Source organism: Anguilla rostrata, chromosome 17, assembly GCF_018555375.3.
Source record: "Anguilla rostrata isolate EN2019 chromosome 17, ASM1855537v3, whole genome shotgun sequence".
In the NCBI taxonomy this organism is placed as follows: domain Eukaryota; kingdom Metazoa; phylum Chordata; class Actinopteri; order Anguilliformes; family Anguillidae; genus Anguilla; species Anguilla rostrata.
In genome coordinates this window covers 27,686,359-27,708,088 of record NC_057949.1, presented here as the reverse complement: position 1 = coordinate 27,708,088, position 21,730 = coordinate 27,686,359, and the positions used below count along the sequence as shown (strand labels likewise).

The following is a 21,730-nucleotide window of genomic DNA, read 5'->3' as shown; positions in this document are numbered from 1 at the left end:
TAGGTAACGGTCACCACCCGACAGGAAGTTCTTTGTTCCAGCAGGACAAATGCTCCATGGCTCCACAGAAGACCAGCACTAAGAGAGAGGTAGGTCATATCAAGAGCCAGTGTGTTTTACACATTCTGCTGTCCTTCAAATTAAAATGGGGCCGGGCTTAGTTGTCAGAATTAGTCATAAAATGACCTTTTCTTATAACACGTGTTGAAAGACGACTCCAGACGACTAGAGTACAGACATCACATCAGGGAACCGCTGAACAGCTTGGAATCCTACCCCTGAGTCTTCAGCCGCAATTACAGATCACAAGTTAATAATCCAACAGGTTCATTCAACACGCCCACACTTCTCGCAGTTTGGAAAACTCATTCATTCATGTAGTAAAATTTAAAACTTCTCTGTGGTAAATGGTAAATTTTTTTTAAAAAAGAGTGCCGTCAGTTTCAGTTCAACAGTGTGTTTGAACAGAATTCTATGAGTAAAGAGAGCAACTGCTTTGTGCACCATTTTACCTTCTATGACTTTATATAGGGAAGGTAACCGCACAAGGCCCTAGTGAGTATGTGGAGCTGTTGTTTAGGAGTGGGGGAGATATGGGTAACACAAGGGGTACAAGTCACCACGGTGCTTTTTTAAAATAAATTGAGAGTGTTGCGATGTGGGTGATATGTTTTTCATACCACTGTCTGTGGTAACGGCAGGTGAACCTGTCAGTGAAGAGGGTAGCATGCACAAGACCTTCACCCAGTGCAAACTGCGCCAGGTGTAATGTTGAAATTAAAGGAGGAAGGCTAGCACCAAGCAGCGCCTCTTTTTTCAGATAAACGTGCCCATCTGCACCAGGACCGTCCATACACTGTCAACCACAAAGAATCAGCTGTGCTTTCATTACCTATCTATAATAATAATAATAATAATAATAATATATAATGATAAATATTAATAATATTTATGCCACTCTCACTGGAAACACAGGAAAATGTCCTGTTTTTCCCTCCTGGTCTCTTCCTGTTTTTTTTTTTTTTCATCTAGAGGGAGAGGAGGCGTGTGGTGAGTGAAAATAACTGCAATCACCCCCCTTCCCCCCCCAACCACCCCCAGTCCTCCAAATACACACAGTCCATGTGTTGCTTGAGTGAGCACAGAGCGCGAGAAACGCAGGGAGTTGCAGAGGGCTCGCGCACGCATTCTCGCTGCCGATTACCTCAGGACTCGGGTGACAGCTTGACTCGAGCGCTGCCTCTGTTATCATTGCCGTCTCGCGGATTGCGCTTCTCCTCGCGCTTTCCCACCGCCCGGGAAACGTACCGCAGTAACTGAAAAACGGATCTTTTTTATTACTAATACGCACAATAAAAAAAATTTAAAAAAGGAAAAAAAAAAAAAACAGTCACGCCTGAAAGCTCGCTGGAGACGACGGTCATGTCTGACACGGAGGGAAGCTTCGATGATCCCTCCTGTCTCTTTCCACAGAGCCCCGCGTCCAACTCGCCGTGCCGGAGACCCGACACGAAGGACACGAAGATCACCGTGAGTACCACAAACGGCACTCGACATAATCTCAGCGCTCAGCTGTTTCGGTCAACTGTCACGACAAAGCAATGGACGTTTTATGAATGGAAGCACGCTCTTTGGACGTTAATGCTTACTCTGTCTATACCGTTGGAGTAAAAAATGTAACTTAAGGTATGGAAAGAAGATAAAACATGCGAGCCTCTGTAATGCCTAGATCTTATATGGCATCATTCAGAGGCTGTCAAAATGGATTGGTTGATTGACTCCAGTGTGTTTTATTCGGTGCGCAATTTAAAACCTGTGTTAGAGTAACAGAGAAAATCTGGAGTATTTGAAAGTACATGACGTTCCATAAGGATTGGATTGAGTTATTCATTCTTCCACAAATGTGTATTTGTTCTGTATTGACCAATATCGATAACTCTCCTGTCTTAGTTGAACACAGGAACTCAGTAGGCTAGTGTTTGAGGAAAGTGGTCTTGGAACCATAACGTTGCCAGTTGCAAGGAGAACCATTGTACAGTTGCGTTGCTGTTGTACCCTTGAGTCGTGTACCTCATCTAACGTACTGTATTTATTTTAGGCCAATATCCAGAAGTCTAAAGTATATTTGATTTAAAGTTGCATGTAAGCTATAAATAATTAGCCAATTAGATCAGATGAATTATTTAAATACAGGCTTGAGGCATCTAAGAGGATAAATCAGATTAACCTTTCTGTTAGTCTTCCTTCAGAAATGGAATATAAAAAAATGTAAACACAACAGTGTGTGTGTGTGCGCGTGTGCGTGCACCTGTGTGCATGTGTGCGTGTGTGCGTGCACCTGTGTGTGCGTGCGTGTGTGTCTGCGTGTGTGTGTGTATTCTTTCCCTAGCTTTTGCCAACAGCTGTGCACAAACCAGACATTAAATGCTTACAAATGGGGCCATGAATGTAAATATATTGTCATTGATGTAAATATTACAAATATTAAAGCATTTGACCCTTAAATTACAGCACTCGATTATCTGGGTCAACACATATAATAACACAATTGATTCTGTTTAAACAAATCTTTTGAGCCATCTGGACTACAATGGGTCGTTAGTAAATCAGATTTTCTTTTTGCATCACACATTTTTTTTAAACTCTCTTGGTTTGTGCCACGGCTAATAAATGTTTAATGGAGAAGGAAAAAATGCATGAGCAGGACTTGAGTTTAATCAAGCATTGTTTCCTTGCTGGTGCTTTAATCAATGGGCAGGAGCTGGCCTACATGTCTCCAGTTGCACCACTTAAATTAATATATATTTTTTACAAATATTCAATACTCAATGCCTTTTTAAGAACACAGAGTATTCATTACTAAGCCCATTGGACCTCCCAGTCCTCTGGGTGCTCAGGTGCAGGTGAACATCTCTCCTTCTGATTTTGTAAGGGCAACCGACTGCCCCTTTCTTTGACAGTGGGGTGCACTGGGACGCCCGTACCGTGTGAATAAAATGCAGGTGCTGGTCCGCCTGATTTCTCTGCAAGTCAAAGATGAGCTGTGTGCATAGATGGGCTGAATCGCCCGTTGTCATCATTGTTACATCACATTACATCACAGGCATTTAGCAGACGCTCGCATCCAGAGGAACTTACACAACACTGTATTGTGTGTTCTAATGTGTGTGTTAGGCAAGAACCTACATGAGCTGTCTCCAGGTTCCGGGCTGGAATTCACATGGAGGAATTGACTCAGGATTTGGCCCTCGGTGTCTGAACGCACAGGTTTAGAATGGCTTAACGTGAGTGGAATGCGGAGAGCCATTGAGTGATGTCTTCCTCTGGAGTCAATTAGACGCGGTCGTGTCTTTATTTCCTAAGGGGGTAAATTGATTTTGGGTGGAGATCCTTGTCTGTGCACGTTGGCGACCAGCAGTGGCCAGAAGGAACCATGGGTGTTGATTTTGCGACCGTCTCAAACCTCGGGGTGTGGGGTAGGGGGGCCAGGGGGGGGGAAGGTGCCGCTCATCTAGTTTCCATGGAGACAGGAACGGTGCGACCATTTGGCGGATGTGCCAATGGGAAAGGAGGCACTCGTCCAGCAGAAGATAAAACGCTCTCCCTGACTGTCTGCAGTGCGTAATGCCATTCTCACCTGGAAATCAATGAGTATCAGCAGGAGCTGGAGTCCGCCATCTCTAAACACAGAACACATCTACGCGAGCAAACGAAAAATGTTTATCGTTCATCACACTAACGCACAAACGCATGCATACGCACACACACTCGCAGACACGTGGGCATACGCAAGCGCATAAACGCATGGATGCACACATAGATACTCATACAATGTACACATATACATGTGCACATATGTTCACAAGCAAACAAGTGAATATGTATACGGTCATTATTCAATACCGTCACATTGGCACCTGAATTGTTTTTGCAAAGATGTGAAACCTATGGACTTCAGCACACGTAACATAGGAGATGGCTTCACTTTTTTCTTAAATTTTGTATTTTTATACCATTATTGTATATGATATGAAATATGTTCAGCATAGAGACACTGATGGGATACATCTAAATGTATACCATTTTTGCGTTATATTAAAGTATATTTTGGCTGAGTTCATATTTATGCGTGTGTCAAATAAATACGTTAAAACATTTAAAATCATAATTTAGAGTTCAGCTACAGTGTCAGAAACAGAAACAGAAACATCCATATTTTGTTTTCTTTAAAACAAACGAGAATGCATATTCTGGAGCCGAATTAAGAAACACCTCTTGGCACGCAGATTATAAACTCCTCAGGGATGAAAGGGTCGGCCCGCTGGAAATGGCCAACAGGCTGTGCTCGGCCAGGCCGCCCTGCTTCGGCGGTGTGAAAACGTGTCACTTCCTGTTTCAGGAGTTCAAGGGAGAGAGAGAAAAGTGAAGGAGAGCTGCTGGGACAGGACCGTTGCCCTGGCGATGATTCAGTAATTGGCCCAATCCGGGAGCCACATGAGTCATGGGTGATTTGCTTTGTTGCTCAACTGATCGTAATCCCTCCTGCTAAAACCACATTACAAGCAGGAAGAAAGAGAAGAGACACAATAATAATGAACCGCTATGTTGATCATCATTACAATTATCACTATCATTGTTTTCAGTGTTGTTATTTTTCCAAATTTACAAGCCTAAATGGGCTGTCATCATCATCATCAACAACAACAACAATAATATTAATAATATTAATACTCATCATCATCATGGCATTGTACTTATTAGGGGTCCTACGAAGTTTAAAAAACAAAAATATTTTCCCTAAAAAATATGCATTTATTACACATTTTGTATGGTCATAGCTACTAGACAATTTTATTGGATCATTCAAAATCATTAACAAACCCATGTCCTAACCTTTCTTCAAGCTGCTAAACACAACCGTAAACTTGCCTCAACCCTCAGACTTACCGTTTTCCTAACCCTAACCCTAGCTGAACCCTAGTTTGAGCCCTAAACCCTAATTGAAGCCATTGGTACCTTTGAAAACATCAGAAAACCCATTTAAAATAGATGGAAACCAAGGTAAATATCATGAATACTATAATACAAAAGAAAAATAATATATTTGAGGTCATTGAAAAAACAAAATATGTTATCCCTAAAAAGTATGCATTTATTACACATTTTGTATGGTCATAGGTAGACATGCTACTAGCGAAATTTTGGGGCCATTCAAAATCATTAACAAACCCATTTCCTAACCTTTCTTCAAGCTGCTAAACACAACCGTGAACTTGCCACAACCCTCAGAATTACCGTTTTGCTAACCCTAACCCTAACCCTAACCCTAGTTTGAGCCCTAAACCCTAATTGAAGCCATTGGTACCTTTGAAAACATTTAATATTGATGGAAAACAAAATACATATCGTGAATACAATAATACAAATGCAAAATAATATATTTGAGGACATTTAAGAAACAAAAAATGTTTTCTTTAAAAAATATGCGTTTATGATTGTAGTAAAAACGTATAAGCTCTTGACATTTGTAGCCAAATTTAGTTTTGTTTAAATACCAGTTTCTCCGCCATCTTGGAATGTATCTCTTAGCTGTTAATGCCTGATAGGGAGACATGCACCATACATGTACATGGGCAATTTCGGAACAATCGGACTTACAGTTTATTAGAAGAAACTTTTCATAGGTTTTGCCAAATTTTCAATCTGCAGAAAAATCCATCATGGCGGACTTTATGGGTTCTTGAGCCATATTTGTTCCTCATGAGGAATGACACAAGTACACCTGGTTTCATAAATGTTCATCAAACGGGGTGGAGTTGCCATCATTTTATAATTTGCGTTTTGAATCGTTTACTATAGCGCCACCTATGGACGAATCATGGTCATTTTTTCTGGCATAGTTACTCATGGTCTCTAGTTTCCACCTGGTAATTTATATCATTTTTGGTCAAGTACTTTTAGAGTTATTTGACCATTTCCAGGAAAATAATAATAATACTAACAAAAACAATAGGGTTCCTACTACGTAGGACCCCTAATAAATGAATAAGCTACCGGTGCCATGGCATGTGTAAAAGAGTGCAGGAGCGTAGTGGTTCGGTGTTGTAAAAACTGTGCTTTTTGAGCTAATGTAATTTGTCTCCTAGCAACAGTAGCCAAGCACCCTGCAGTCTCAGCAATGGTGGAGAGATCCAATACGTGTGTGCGCGCACGTGCGTGTGTGTGTGTGTGTGTGTGTGTGTTTTTGTATTTGTGTGTGTGTGTGTGTGTGTGTGGTCATATTAGATTGTGATTGTAACATGGGGGGGGGAGTGCTGTGACAGGGGTTGAATATGTGTGAGACAGAACCATAAGAGTCAGCCCTCTGTTAACCAGTCAGCAGAGAGAGAGTATGAGGGGCAGTATCAGTAATAGATGTGTTTATGCGTTACAGTAGAGAGAGTAGAGAGGCGGTATCAGTAATAGATGTGTTTATGCGTTACAGTAGAGAGAGTTTGAGGAGCGGTATCAGTAATAGATGTGTTTATGTGTTACAGTGATCAGTAGAGAGAGTTTGAGGAGCCGTATCAGTAATAGATGTGTTTATGTGTTACAGTAGAGAGAGTAGAGAGGCGATATCAGCTGTGGATGTGTTTCTGATTGCATCCTGCAGCACATTTCCCTGCTTCAGTCATTCTCTGCAATGCTGTCTCCATTCTCCACCCATCAAACCTCTCTTCTGCACACAGAGTAGGCCTAGGCTCCTCTTTTGCATTTAGAATACATCTCCAATCTAAACAAGGCACTTATGAGGGGGGGTGGGGGTCTAAGTGTCATTTGTTGAATTCTATTTAATCGCAGTAGTTTTTATTGGCATTACCCAGTAGCTTATTATTACTGGCGCAATTTAGCTGTTATTGAAGACAGAGTGTGTGTCTGTGTGTGTGTGTGTACCTGTGTGTACGTGTGCGTGTGTGTGTGTGTACCTGTGTGTACGTGTGCGTGTGTGTGTGTACGTGTGCATGTGTGTGCGTGTGTGTGTGTGTGTGTGTGTGTGTGTGTGTGTGTGTACGTGTGCGTGTGTGTGCGTGCGTGCATGTGTGCATGTGTGTGTGTATATGTGTGTGTGCGTGCGTGCGTGTATGCGTGCGTGCGTGCGTGCGTGCGTGTGTGCGTGTGTGTATGTGCGTGCATGTGTGCGTGTGTGTGTGTATATGTGTGTGTGCGTGCGTGCGTGTGTGTATGCGTGCGTGCGTGCGTGCGTGCGTGCGTGCGTTCGTGCGCGTGTGTGTGTGTGTGTGTCTAACTTGGCAGGCCTGCAGGTGGGCAGATGGTGTATATTGTATAATTACTGTTTTGAGGCTCTGATGGCCCCGGGGCCTTGCTCGCTCTTTACACTCTCCTCTGAGGGGGGGGGGGGGGAGTGTCAGTGTCAGAAGCGGGCACCCGATTACTGTCCCACCCCCCCCCCTTCCCCTGCATTCGGGTCCCTTCTTCTGCCTGTGGGCCACTGTGGCACTGCTCTTTTTGACCACTGGTGTCCACCTCATTTGCACAGTCCATGAAAACAGGCTTGGACTGCGGATGTAATTGTTGTCTCTCGTGTTGCTGTGTATGGAAGTCTCACTTATTTCACGTGACCGCGACGACTCTCCCTGTGAGACTGTGACTCTATAGCATGTTTCTCCAGCCGTCTCCAGCTAACCTGACGCATCTGACATGACTAAATGTTTTCTCTGACGGATTGGGAGTTAGTCGGCTGATGGCACATCAGATGCTCCATTTTCAGTCGTTCTGTGTTGTTTGTGTGCCGCGTTGCAAATTTGTTAGACTGTTTATCTTTGAAAATCCCACAAATTGCAGATCAAACATTGTGCATTTTGAATCAGTTAAAATGCGCAAATTCACAATCCAGACCTTATCCCACCTACTTGGCATAAACTCCAAAATAAAAGGGGTTGAGAGCACCAACTTGTTCCACTTCTAATGCTGTATTTCAACCACTGTGCCCCTTTTTAAGACCTTTAGCTTATACAAAACTGTTTAGCACCTGCAAATCTAATATCACAACCATTGATTGCTGCAAAACAAATACCATGAGTCATTACCAAGCCTTTGTCATGTTATTGCTTTTGTTTGTGCTGAAAGGGTTTGCACACACTAAAAATCTCCATAAATCAGGCCCTTGTGTGAACATGGTGATTGCTGAACCAGGGTCAGTCCCTGGAAGCAGAATGTTCTCACAAATCTCTGGAACAGGATATTCTGTCTGACCTCAAACAACCCTTCTCTACTAAAACTGTTGCAAAAAAAAACTAGGCTTCAATTTCTAAAGGAAGCACACAGTCTCACACACAGAAACATGCAGACATTCTCTTTCTCTTACATACACACACACACACACATTCTCATTCTCTCTCTCAAATGCACACGCAAATTCACACATTCTTATTATATCTCTCTCTCACACACACAAATGCACACATTCTCATTCTCTCTCTTACACACACACAAATGCACATATTCTCACCTTCTCTCTTTCTCTTTCTCTCTCACACACACAAATGCACACATTCTCATTCTCTCTCACACACACACACACACAAATGCACACATTCTCATTCTCTCTCTCTCACACACACACACAAGTGCACACATTCTTATTCTCTCTCTCACACACACAAATGCACCCATTTTCATCTTCTCTCTTCCTCTCTCAAACACACGGACACACATTCACGCACGCACGCACGCACACACACACACGTACGCATGCACACACATGCACGCGCACGCACGTACACACACGGACGCACGCACACACACACACACACATGCACACATACACACACACACATACACACACACACACACACACGTGCTCTCTCTCACTCAGGTTGCGATTACCATTACAGCCTCCATTGTCCTCGTCTCCTCCTCTCTCCCACAATGCAGTTCTGCTTCCTCCAGACGTGCTGCCTGACCCTCCTCTCCTTCTTCCCTCTTCCTCCTCCTCCCTCCCTCCTCCTCCTCCTCCTCCTCCTCCTCCCTCCTCCTCTTCCTTCCTCTTCCTCCTCTTCCTCCTCCCTCCTTCCTCCTCCTCCTCCTCCTCCTCCCTCTTCCTCCTCCTCCTCCCTCCTCCTTCCTCCTCCTCCTCTCTCCTGCAGATTAACAGTGTGACCTTCCCGCTCCCCTCCTCTGCACCGGAGCAGCCCCTCCTGAAGCCCGGGGACTGGAGCTACTGTGACTATTTCTGGGTAAGAGGGCGGGGGGCGGGGAAGCCCACCCCACCCAACCCGTCTCATGCACCGCATCGTCATAGTAACGGGGAGGGGGGGGAGGCGGGCTATTTGCGGCCGAGAGGAGCTGGTCCGTCCGCGTCGCCATGGCGACGGCGTAGACAGGTGGTGCTGCGGGCGGGAAGGCCCCAGCTCTTCCCCTGGCGCTGGGGGCGCCGGCTCCCGCTGCGTCTGTTTTCACGCCGCCAGTCGCTCTCGGGCCCGAGTGAATTATTCACAGAAGCATATTGGCCTGCGCTGGGCGCAGTTTATGCAGAAAAAGGTTGATACGGAAACACGATTTCACACGCCCCCCATCCGTCCTGTCCTGTCGTTCCTTTGCCCCGCCCCCTTAGTGATGCGCAGGTATCTTACTGAGCTGACCAAACATGCACTCTGCACAATGCCTTCATGTGGATAAATAACTTCAGACCCTTTAACACAAGCACACACATGCCTTCCTATATAGACACATACACAACCAAGCACGTGCACTCCCACACACGTACGCACACATACAGACGTGCGTGAAATACAAACATGCAAGCACACAAACACACAGGCCTCCATGTACACACATACATGCACACGCACACTGATACATGCAGGCGCACACAGGCACACACACACACACACGCAGGCGCACACACACACACACACAGACACACGCACAGGTACACACCCGCACACACTTGTACACACACACACACACACACACACAGACACACACACAGGTACACACCCGCACACACTTGTACACACACACACGCACACACGCAGGCACAGACACACACACAGGCACACACACGCAGGCACACACACACACAGACACACACACAGGTACACACCCGCACACACTTGTACACACACACACACACACACACACACGCAGGCACACACACACACAGACACACACACAGGTACACACCCGCACACACTTGTGCACACACACACGCACGCACACGCACAAAGGTTTGGTGCTGTTGTTTATTCTCAGTGATGTTTTCTCTCTCTCTCTCTCTCTCTCTCTCTCTCCTCCCTCTCTCTCTCTCTCTCTCCCTCTCTCTCTCTCCTCTCTCCTCGCATCTCTCCTCTCTCTCCCTCTCTCTCTCTCTCTCTCTCTCTCTCTCCTCCCCAGGCGGATAGGAGGGATCCTCAGGGGGGAGCGTGCCTCCCCGGCTTTGAGGTGCTGCTTCAGAAGCAGCTGAAGGGCAAGCAGATGCAGAAAGAGATGGCGGAGTTCATGCGAGAGAGGTGCGTTCCCGCCGAACACAGCCAGCATGAGATCATCCAGGAAGGAGACTTTGGAGATGTTGGGGTGCTTTTACTTTAGGGCGTTCGGCTGGCATGTTGGCCCCATGGAGCATCAAAGACATTTTGTGTTTCAAGAGTGGAAAAAAAAAAATAAGAACATCATTTTTGCACTGTTTGACCTGCATTCAGTCAACATGTGTCCTTTTCTTTGACTCACATGTAGATGCAAGCAATGTACTTTCTCCTCAAAAACTCAAAAAATCACCACACTTTTTTCTCCTCAAAAACTCTGCTTGCTGAACTCGCCCAACTGTGTTTGTGGGAGGAAAAAAAAATTGCAGATTTGCATTTCGTTGTAAAGCAGAGTCAAATGTTGATTGAAATCCTGGCCGATTGCTGTTCAGCACATTGGAGTCACTGCGGGACCTCCCGGCTTTGCGTCAGTACGGGTTTCCTCTCTGTTCCAGGATAAAGATCGAGGAGGAGTACGCCAAGAACCTCTCAAAGCTCTCCCAGATCCCCCTGGCGGCCCAGGAGGAAGGGTGAGTTCCGCCAGCGGACCCCAGAGGGCCCGCCATTCAGTCGCTCGTCGCAGTCTGGCTCCACCGAGCGGCAGACAGGTCAACAAAGGAGTCCGCTTCCAGGTTTTCGGGTTGGCTCGTCTCCCTGGTCCAGGTTCTCAGGGTTTTCCCTGCCACGATGGCCCGTCTGTACGGGCCCCCACAGCGGTGGAACAAAACCTTTCCAAAGTGGTCCGGGTGGCAGAGTCATCGGTGATCGCTTGTCGTAGGCTGAACACCCACCTCAACAGACTGCGCTTTAGTTTTCCCTTCAAACCCCACCTCGTAGCGATCCCACCTTTTTGTACTATTTCTGTTTACGATGTTATTTATGATTGTATGTTGTATTTTTGTGGTTACGTTTCTCTTCTCAGGCTTTTGTTATGTATAATTATTCTCATGCCTTGCTCCTTGTCCCACCCATGCCCCCCCCCTTCCGTAGACACATTTTAATCCTCCATCCACCCACATACTCCCCCCACCAGCCTCTATGCCCCATGCCTTAACCCTTTAATAAATATGCGGTTAGAATGCTCTTAACTGAACATTCTAATGCTGATGTCACAATCACTGCTGGTAGATGAAAGCAACGGAATTCTAGAACACTAACTTAGAATCAATAAATAAAAAATCCAAAAGATTTACTCTTCTAAGGGTCAAAATAAGGACCCAGTCCCATATCCAACCCACATAATACATACCCACCCCTGCCCCCCCCCCAATCACCACCAAGCACCAGAGAAATGTTTACCACCCAAGAGTGAGTACCCAGGAATCTATTCTGATGTGACAGTTATTATAAAAAACGATTATCGTCGTGTTTATCCTGAGCTGTACACTGCCTCTCCCTGCAGTACTCTGGGAGATTCCTGGGCCCAGCTGAAGAAGAGCTTGGCAGATGAGGCCGATGTCCACATGAAGTTCTCCGCAATGGTAAGGTTCAGTTTCCGTGGCAATAGTTCCTCCTGCCGGGTTGACTCTGCTCCAGATGAAATGCCGGCGTGGTCACGCATGTCTTTCACATCGACTCATAGTCTTTAGATTCATGCCTTATTTATCATGAAGCCACTGGCTACCTGGTTCATGGCTCTATATGAGGACTGGAAGGGGAGAATCTGTATTTACCATTTTTAATGACTGAAAATTGAAGCAGAGAACCATATTTTTTTTACCACTGTGTGTGCTTTCTTCAGCTAAAAAACTACAGTCAGTCATGGCTTTACAAATGTGAATTAGATACTATTAAATGTAGAAATGCATTAAAATTTAGTGAAACCAATATTTAAATTTAAATCTCTGAAGTTGCTTCAGGTCTGATTTGCAGTATACATGGCCGGTGTCCCAAAGCATTTATTTATTTCTCTGGCTGAAAGATTTCTCTCCCACTGTGAGAAAAATTATTTGGCAACACTGATCATCCGACTCCCCATCCAAATTCCTGCACAACCTTGACTGTATCGCCCAGCCTGAAAATCGGACCAGCTTTATCTTGTTTAGCATTCTTATTAGGGCATGTTGGCCTAAGTTCCCTGAGAGTTGTGTTACACTCCCTACTTGCAAGCTGGTCTTAAGCATTGCAGCTCTCGTGGCTGTCTGCAAGGGGGTAACTTTCGCCGTGTGAAGCATCGTCCCTCGCGGTCGCGTTCGTGTTTGCGTTCGCGCTCGTGGGAGATTGACCGCGTCCTTCCCCCGCCTCTTTTACCCTCGATCTTCGCCGCAGCTCCACAGCGAGGTGGAGAAGCCGCTGCTGACCTTCCGGGAGCACTTCAAAAAGGACATGAAGAAGTACGACCACCACATCGCCGACCTGCGCAAGCAGCTGGCCGGGCGCTACTCAGGGGTGGAGAAGGTACGTACCCCCTCCCCCCAGCCAACGCAAACCCAACCCCCCCACCCATCACAAACCCCCACCCCTCTGGCCAGCGTGAACCCCCCCCCCCCCCCCGGCCATCGCACGCATCACTACTGCCCGCCTCCGCCTGCTTCTCCCAGTCATTCTGAGTTAGAGTCAGTCAGGCCAGTGTATCACGAGGATGAGTCACCTGCTTTGTGCTCATGCATGCTGTTATGCTCTTCATTTTATATGCAGCAGCTTGCTGTTTTTGTCCTTTTTTACCCTTTGACAAATTCCATATCAGCCGGACATTATCTTCATCGGTCAACGCGTGTAAACGTGTCTCTTAAAGGACAGTCCAATTCATGCTGTATTCGAAGTTGAATATTTCCTTTCCGTTGACATTAATGCTGGAGTGCTGATTGAGAGGTGTGATTTATTGGGTCAGTGAGGTTGAGTCTTGCCGGAGGCGTCCATGTCTTTGACCCTGGGGGCTCTGGGGACTGTGGTGATTCGGCTGATGGTTCTCCCTGCCCCCCCCCCCAGGCCCGCAGGGCCCTGGCCGATCGGCAGAAGGACCTGGAGGTGAAGACCCAGCAGCTGGAGATCCGCCTCAGCAACAAGACCGAGGAGGACATCAAGAAGGCGCGCAGGAAGTCCACACAAGCAGGTCAGAGGTCAGAGGTCAGAGGTCGCCTTGCAGGGTTAAGGGTCTCAGACGCGTTTGGGGCGGTTTGAGGCCCCCTGTGTTCTGCCCTGGTTTGGTAGTGAGGCTTTGGGTCTCTGATGATTCCCCCTGGTTGGGTAGCGAGGCTTTGGGTCTCTGATGATTCCCACCGGTTGGGTAGTGAGGCTTCAGGTCTCTGATGATTCCCACTGGTTTGGTAGAGAGGCTTTGGGTTGCTGATGATTCAGTTTTAAATGGTTAGACTGAAGCCTTCCTGTCCGTTCAGTTTAACAGTGGCCGGTACAGGCCTTTAACGCCAAGCACGCAGTAAATCGCATGTCTTGTTACCACTGAAAGATTTTTTTTTTTTTTCACTCGGTGAAGTCTGACCAGCCGCCGTGCGTTTTTCTGTCAAGTCTCAGTCAGCTGGCCAAGCGGCATTGCGCCTCTGTTCATCTCTGAGGCACAGAACATGTTCTCCACGGACCTAACAGCCTGTACGGGATTTCCACCTGTTTGGAAATCCGAGAGCCCGTCCACGTATGCGCCCGAGAGTCCGTAAATACTCCTACTGTTGTTTAAAGTGCTTTTTGAGACTTGCCGCAGCGTTGCAAAAGCTCCACGGGATTATTGTTCACGGCAGTGTTGCAATGGGTCCAGGCCCGCTTTGGGATGGAGCGTAAATGGATTAAAATTTTTTGGGAAGCACGCCGGCAGACTCTCAGAAACAAAAACATCCCCGTGGTCGCGGTGTTGTGCTCAGACAGTGTTGAGCAACGAAAAACACCTTGGTGACAAAGGTAAGGATCTTACTCAACTGAACCACAGGGTGTGTTCCTTTAATCCAGCCCCTGCGTGCTAATCTTCTGGCTGCGGTGGCTAACGAAGCATGAACATTACATTGCATTACATCACAGGCATTTAGCAGACGCTCTTATCCAGAGTGACTTACACAACTTTTACATAGCATTTACATTCCATCCATTTATGCAGCTGGGTGTGTACTGAAGCAATGCAGGTTAGGTACCTTGCTCAAGGGTACAACGGCAATTGTCCTACTCTGGGAATCGAACCTGACCGACCTTTAGGTTACAAGACTAGTTCCTTACCCGTTATACTACACTGGCACCCCTACAGCATATCCCGTCAAGGGGCTGCAGGTTTGAACGCGCAATCTGACTGGTCTGTTCGGGCACAAGACACCCCTGACCGAAATGGAATGCCCGTTTTTCCAAACCCTGAGAAAGTCACCCATTGGTGTGGGGGGGCCTGTGGAGGGGTGTTGATGTGGTCATTTTATGGCCCTTCACTAATGCATGCAGGGAATTTCGCCATGTTCCCAGGGGGTGAGGGGGGCAGGAGGGAGAGAACTTGAGTTGCAACAGTTAATAAGTAGCTTCTGGCCAATGCAAGGAATTCACATTTCTCCCAAGAGTGTTTCAACAGCCATGCCATCGCTACACAGACCACGTAGCTCACAGCAAGAGACTTCACAGCTTTCCCCATGGTGCCGTGTTGGCTTGGAGAAAACATCCCAGATGTATTACTTGTTCTTGTCCCCCTGAGAGGCAATAAGTCGGGGGGTCAGTTCATTTTCAGATGTAAGTCACGGTTAAATTAACAGTTGGCTTATATTCCATTGTTACCCAAGCCCACATGATTTGCAGCCCTCTTTCATCAAATGATGGTGATAACCAGTTGATGGCCTTCCGTTGCTATGGGATACGGAATGTTCTCCTCTGTCACTCCTCATTTTAGCCCCACAACCAGAGCGGCTATCCGGGCTGGTCCTCAAATAAGCACAGGGCCTTCAGCCTGTGCTGGTCAGCAAAAGCTGGATTCCCTTTTACCGCCCAGTCAGACCACAGGGTGAGAAGGACTGACCGGCAGAGAAAAAGTGATCGTTGCAGTGATGGGATCAGTCCACCAAATATAATAATATGGTAGAACATTCCAAATTGGACACGCGCTGCAAAAATACTGTGGGGAAGGAGCCAGTGGTGCTAGTGGTCTTTGGCGCCATCTACTGGAAGGCTGCAGTATTGCTTTTGAGTACGTGCACAGGGAGCTTTAGTGGGATTTTATTCACGTCCCTGTTAGTCAAAGTGACTCTGTTCACATCCACTTCGACTTGAGTGTGTTTTCATCTAACTACAGTATAACCGCAGAAAAACTTTGAGGAACGAATGGTTTTATATCCGAATTAAATGTACATTTTTGAGAATTCCTTATAAACATAGGGCTAATGTCATATGGCAATGTAGGATGCATTCTCTATACATTATCACAAGTACTGCTGACTCATTTGTGCTTGTGTGTTTAAGAGCAGCTTGACTACGATGGACCCAAACTGCTGCTTTTCTGTCATCTCTATGGCATATAGTAACCAGCCTGCTCTCTCTCTATGGCATACAGTAACCAGCCTGCTGTCTCTCTCTACCCCAGGTGACGAACTGATGCGCTGTGTGGACCTGTACAACCAGGCCCAGTCCAAATGGTTCGAGGAGATGGTCACCACCAGCTTGGTACTGAAAGCCACCTCCCTCTTCGATTTCACAGACCAACCCTCAGCAGTTATTCAAAGCCACCTGTCACAGTAGTTAGCTGGGTTTGCAGGTTCAAATCCCTCGCATCCTACCTTTGTACTCTTACACGGGCCCTGAATCAGTTCCTTAAACTTCGTGCTGTGTATTAAGCAATGTGTTGAATGTCACAAATGTGTTAAATGCAAGTTACTGTCTGTTGCTCCAGATTTGGACTCAGATCCTGGGGGAGATAAGGAGGATGGGGGGGGAGGGCATACACCCCCTAGCTTTGGGGAAACTTAAAATGCCCTCTCCCTCCTAATATTATCATGTTGTATTGGGTTGTGGCATTAGTGCCCCATCACCTAAACAAAAACCTAAAGAAAAAGATTTGGATTTTTGCTCTTTGAGTTGAAATAAGATCTATGTCTATGACCTATGTATTTGACCCTGGAAAACATGCCTACTAATTATGGGTATGTCACACGTGCCTCGACATTAGGATTTCAAAATGTTGTGTGCGCTAAATATGAGGTGGTGGAGCTGCCCTACACCCTGCACAGTGTGTAATGATCCCGCCGTTTCTCCCCCCCTCCCCCCCCTTCGTTCACCGGCAGGAGTTGGAGAGGCTGGAGGTGGAGCGTGTGGAGATGATTCGGCAGCACCTGCGGCAGTACACCACGCTGCGGCACGAGACCGACATGTTCAACCAGAGCGTAAGGGCCCCGCCCCGCCCCGCCGCCCGCCCCGCCCCGCCCCGCCCCGCCGCCCCGCCCACCCCCCAACCCCGTGGATTTCCGCGCCGCGTTCGCCAACGTAAAAAAAAAAGAGGGAGCCCCCGCTCGGCCCTGCTGCATCAAGCATCGCGTCTGCTGCCAAACTCACCGAGAGGCTTGGAGCTTAGTTCCCCTGGCAGTGCGGTCAGCAGAAACAGAAGCTACACACGCAGTCTGCCTGTTAAGCCGTCAGCAAAGAAGGCTGCGTCAGCGGTACCGGAGATGCAGTGGATTGTCGGTGACTGATACCAGTAAAACTGCACGATCAAGGCAGGGCTCAGTTTTTTGCTCGACGAATGCAGTTGTATTCACTTCGTAAACAGCATAAGAAATCTGAGGATGAGAACGGGTCATTTTCGCGCATCCTTTCCTAGGGCAGGGATCCAATCCGTGCGTTTATAAAAATCAGCTTGCACCCGTAGCTCATTAGTCCACCGTGGCAAAGCGCAGGGCACTGCTGGGCTGTAAGCCGCTGTTGGACAATAAACAACAGCTAAATAGGCTGGGCCCCAGCCTCACCTCATCTCCCACTAATGCTGTGATTAGCCTCTTTAGGACGGTGCAGGGATTACAGCTTGTGTGCGTTATTATAGCGTGTGTGTGCTTATGTGCACAGAAGTTATTATAACGCGTGTGTGCTTATGTGCACAGAAGTTATTATAATGCGTGTGTGCTTATGTGCACAGATGCTATTATAACGCGTGTGTGCTTATGTGCACAGATGCCATTATAACGTGTGTGCTTATGTGCACAGATGCTATTATAACGCGTGTGTGCTTATGTGCACAGATGCCATTATAACGTGTGTGCTTATGTGCACAGATGCTATTATAGCGTGTGTGTGCTTATGTGCACAGATGCTATTATAACGTGTGTGCTTATGTGCACAGAAGTTATTATAACGTGTGTGCTTATGTGCACAGATGCTATTATAACGTGTGTGCTTATGTGCACAGAAGTTATTATAACGTGTATGTGCTTATGTGCACATTACATTTATTTAGCAGACGCTTTTATCTAAAGCGACGTTCAGAAGTGCATATCATAGTCATTGAAATTACTACAAAACACAGGTTCGATAAGGTACAGAATATGCACAGAATACCATACCCAGGATGAGAAAGCTGGTTTCTGTGAATGTCAAAAAGCAAATGTCCAAAAAAAGAAGTTAGTGTTTGATTGTTTCACATTATGTCTTTCGGTGCGGCATCCCGTCACTTGTGCTGTGTGATTGGAGGAGAGGCTGGCTCGGAGAAGGCGGTGTGCGTGTGCAGTGTGCAGTGTGCAAGGGGTGTGTGGGTCTGTGGAGGTCAGTACGATCGTGCATGCGTGTGTATCAAGCCTAGTTTTATCGCTGTCATATGACAACACCGGCTTCCATCCTGCAGTATGTGTGCGTGTCCATTTACCATTCACAGACTGTGGAGCCTGTGGTACAGCAGTAATGTGTGTGTGTGTGTGTGTGTGTGTGCGTGTTTGCCATTCACAGACTGTGGAGCCGGTGGTCCAGCTGCTCCAGACTGTGGACCCAGCCAAAGACAGAGAGCTGTGGGTGAAGGAGCACAAGACCGGGGAGGTCCGCCCTGTGGACATGGACATCTAGTCAAGGTCCGCCTCGTCCATCCTGCAACACCAGGAGGGTGCTCTCTCTCTCTCTCTCTCTCTCAGAGACCGTAGATGCCTGATCTCACCAGGGCAGGGAGGGGAGGGAGGGCAGGAACATCACCTCCTACACTCACAGAGCCCCGAGCCTGGCAGTATGAGACAGGAGAACCCACCTAGTGGAGAGTACGAGAGAATTAAATCTTCTACAGCGCACTCACAGACCGCTGTACGGTCTGTGTCTCGGTCTAGAACATTCCTTTAAGGCGGGGGATAGTGGAGACTGTTAACTCTGAGGTTCACAGGCGTTCATGCGTCGAGAAAATCACTCCCATTACTGCCCTTGTTAAGAGACTGTCCATTGACATGTACACGTTGAATTTGTTCAAATTGTTTGATTTAGAGTTTTTTTTTTTTTGAATTAACTGTCACAAGTTTGTCTTATGTGTAAGAACACAAATCACCAGGAACAAAAAAAAGAAGTTATTACGAGAGTCATTTCATCACCCTACCCACTGAGTCCTCTGACAGCATCTCATTTTCATCGCCTCAGAAAAATATTTATTTGTTGTCATGACAACATCGGAATTTTAAGACATCATCTCCAACCATGTCCAAGAAAGAGTCTGCAGTTAAATGTCTAAATATCGGAAGGAAGATGCAAATTAATTTATTCTTATAATGTGTATATTTTCACACTTCTGTAGTCAGATTTTACAGTTCATTAGGCATATTTTAGGACATGAAGATATTTAAATGGCAATTAAAAAATATATAAATATGTATGATATATAATAATCTTCAAAGACACACAGTGCCCAGGATGTAGGGGTCCATGGAGGCCATCTGTGAAGACGGGGAGGCTAAGCGGACATTCCTGACATAATCACATGCCAAACACGCTTAGACATTAATGCATGTAATTTTTTAATTCCTCTGCAGACTCTGTTTGATGTGGCTCATTACAGGGTAAGCTCATAATCAGCATTTTAATAAAACTCAGTGAGTTTTCTTTTTAGTCTTCTCTGCGAACTGACTGTTACAGTGGCAACGCAGATCCTACAACACAGAGTGGATGCCATCTTCCATGGGCACACAGTGATGATGTCACAGTAGATTCTGTGACATCATCTGGTAGATCATGCAAAGGGAAAACATCCCAGAGTTGATGTTTGGTGCTTGGGTTGCCACTACACTATTGTAAATACTTTTTTTTTTTTTTTTTTTTAATCATTCAGTTTGCAGGCAGTTAATGTTTCGGCGTTGACGTTTTTGGCTAAGATGGATGTCAGGCCTCTGGCTTATGTTTGACATAACTTTATTTTGTACTTCCCGATGCTAAAACTAAGCGTAGTAATCTGCGTTAGCGGTTCAGACTTCAGCAGTTTGGAGCAGAATGCATGTTAGCCGATGTCTGTGACTGAACCGCATAGTCAGTTTGTATTCACCAGTAAAGAAGCTTCACCTAACTGCCAACCAAATTTAAATTTAAATTGCCTGTTAAATTTAATTACATTACATTACATTACAGGCGTTTTGGCAGACGCTCTTATCCAGAGTATTGACCAGTACTAATGACCAGTATTGTTTATGGCAACTGTGGTTCAGACTCTGAGAAGTCAAATGAGAATGTGACCAGAGAGATTAAGGAAGTACTTATTAAAGACAAAGGCCAGATGTGCTCAGTTCAGTTTACTATGTTTTCTTTTGGGTGGTTTTTCCCAAGAACGCGTGATTTAGTTAAATTGAAACAGAGGCAACATGCAGCATGCATGAATAGAATAATGTAATGTTGCTGACAGTTGTAGGAAGTTTGGAACATGGAAAGGTGACCTTTGGTAAAGCTTGCAAATATACCAAAAGAGAAAGGTACAGATGTGACATTAAAGTTATTTTACATAATACTTATTTTTATACAAAGCCTAGTATATACCATAAGCATTTATTTTATCTTATTTCTCAGAATAACTTTTTTTTTTTTTTTGCATGTACCAACTATTATTACTCATTAGACATTAAACATATTTTTTGCAAGAATATTCAAAGCAATGTAGATATAAATGTTCACGTTCAAAGGGTGTATTGTAACTTAATGTAAATTTGTGGAAAGTGTAATTTTGCTATCTGGGGTATGTGACAGCAGCACTGAAATTTAATAGCTATCTGGTGGTTGTTTTGCATTAATATGAGATATGTATTAAATCGGATGTTAAAGGATTTTTATGTGCGTTTTCGTGCCATTTTTGTAAATAATACCGATAATATGTTTCTGCGTGTCAATATATTAGCATGATGTGTGTGTTTTGCGTTTCACACAATTTACTAGGAATAAATATATAGGGACAGCGCTAAGTATTCTGTATGGTTTTCATAATGTTAGAGAACAGGATTTTTAAAATTTAAATAAATGGTTTCCATCCTGGAAATATTTTTTAATAGCCATTGAAACAGTAATGTTGCAAGTGGTCAAGGGGCAGTGCTTTTACAGGCACTGGCCCTGCTTTAGTCGCTTGTGACAATAAAATATTTTTTTTTTATTAATATCATCAGCCATAAAATGTAAAATATTTGTCCATTGACCACCTAAGTTCCAAGGTGAAATATTGGAAAGGCAAAAAGCATTTAGTCAATGGATCCTAGTCTTGGTATTTTTCCCATTTAAAAACTTGGTAGTATTTGATTTCATAATTTTTCTTCATTTATTTGCTTCTTCTTTGTAGTGTGTGTTTGACTCTTACAGTAGGGCTCTCCCTTGGATCACGAGCCAGTGTTCTCCTTGTTTTTGAGCTTCTTGGATTTTAAGAAATCTCTTGAATTTTTGCGAGTGATTTTTTTTCGGCCACCTGTACTCTCTACCTTTATCAGTTATTCTGCATCTCAAGCATATGTTTTATCCATTAAAGGCATCTATTTGCTGCACTGACACATTTATCCAGCTAATACAGCTCACATTGTGAAATGGTATCTATTCTACCCATTACATGGCTCCAGAGGTCGTTGAATCGGTCTAGTTAAGTGGCTTGCTCATAATACACTAAGGAAGCGGCCTGTCTTGGACTCGCAAGTTCTGGGTCTCAAACCCTAATCCTGAGCCACTAGTACACTAGTTTTTTATTTTATTTTATTTTTTTAACCACTGCAGTTCTTTGTCTGCGCAGACAGGCTAAGCCGTCACACAGTGCTCAGCGTACACGTTCTCAAGCAGAGGAACAAACCCTTCCTGTTTCCCAGAAAACCTTTTAGGGTAATGGACGC

The 21,730-nt window shown here is 45.5% G+C and overlaps 1 protein-coding gene across 2 annotated transcripts; it reads left to right on the top strand.

Annotated features, from left to right (window-relative positions):
- Positions 1-20,692, top strand: gas7a (growth arrest-specific 7a). 2 transcript variants are annotated; one of them, XM_064315186.1, is made up of 11 exons: positions 1-89; positions 1,474-1,530; positions 9,147-9,236; positions 10,396-10,511; positions 10,979-11,053; positions 11,926-12,004; positions 12,792-12,920; positions 13,452-13,575; positions 16,018-16,097; positions 16,715-16,813; positions 18,363-20,692. In XM_064315186.1, the coding sequence occupies exons 1-11, from the start codon at positions 57-59 to the stop codon at positions 18,474-18,476; spliced, it is 996 nt and encodes a 331-aa protein (XP_064171256.1). In that variant the 5' UTR covers positions 1-56; the 3' UTR covers positions 18,477-20,692. The 2 variants fall into 2 exon arrangements, with proteins under 2 accessions (XP_064171256.1, XP_064171257.1); XM_064315187.1 differs by lacking the exon at positions 1-89 and having other exon boundaries at positions 1,118-1,530.
- The last annotated feature ends 1,038 nt before the right edge of the window (positions 20,693-21,730 follow it).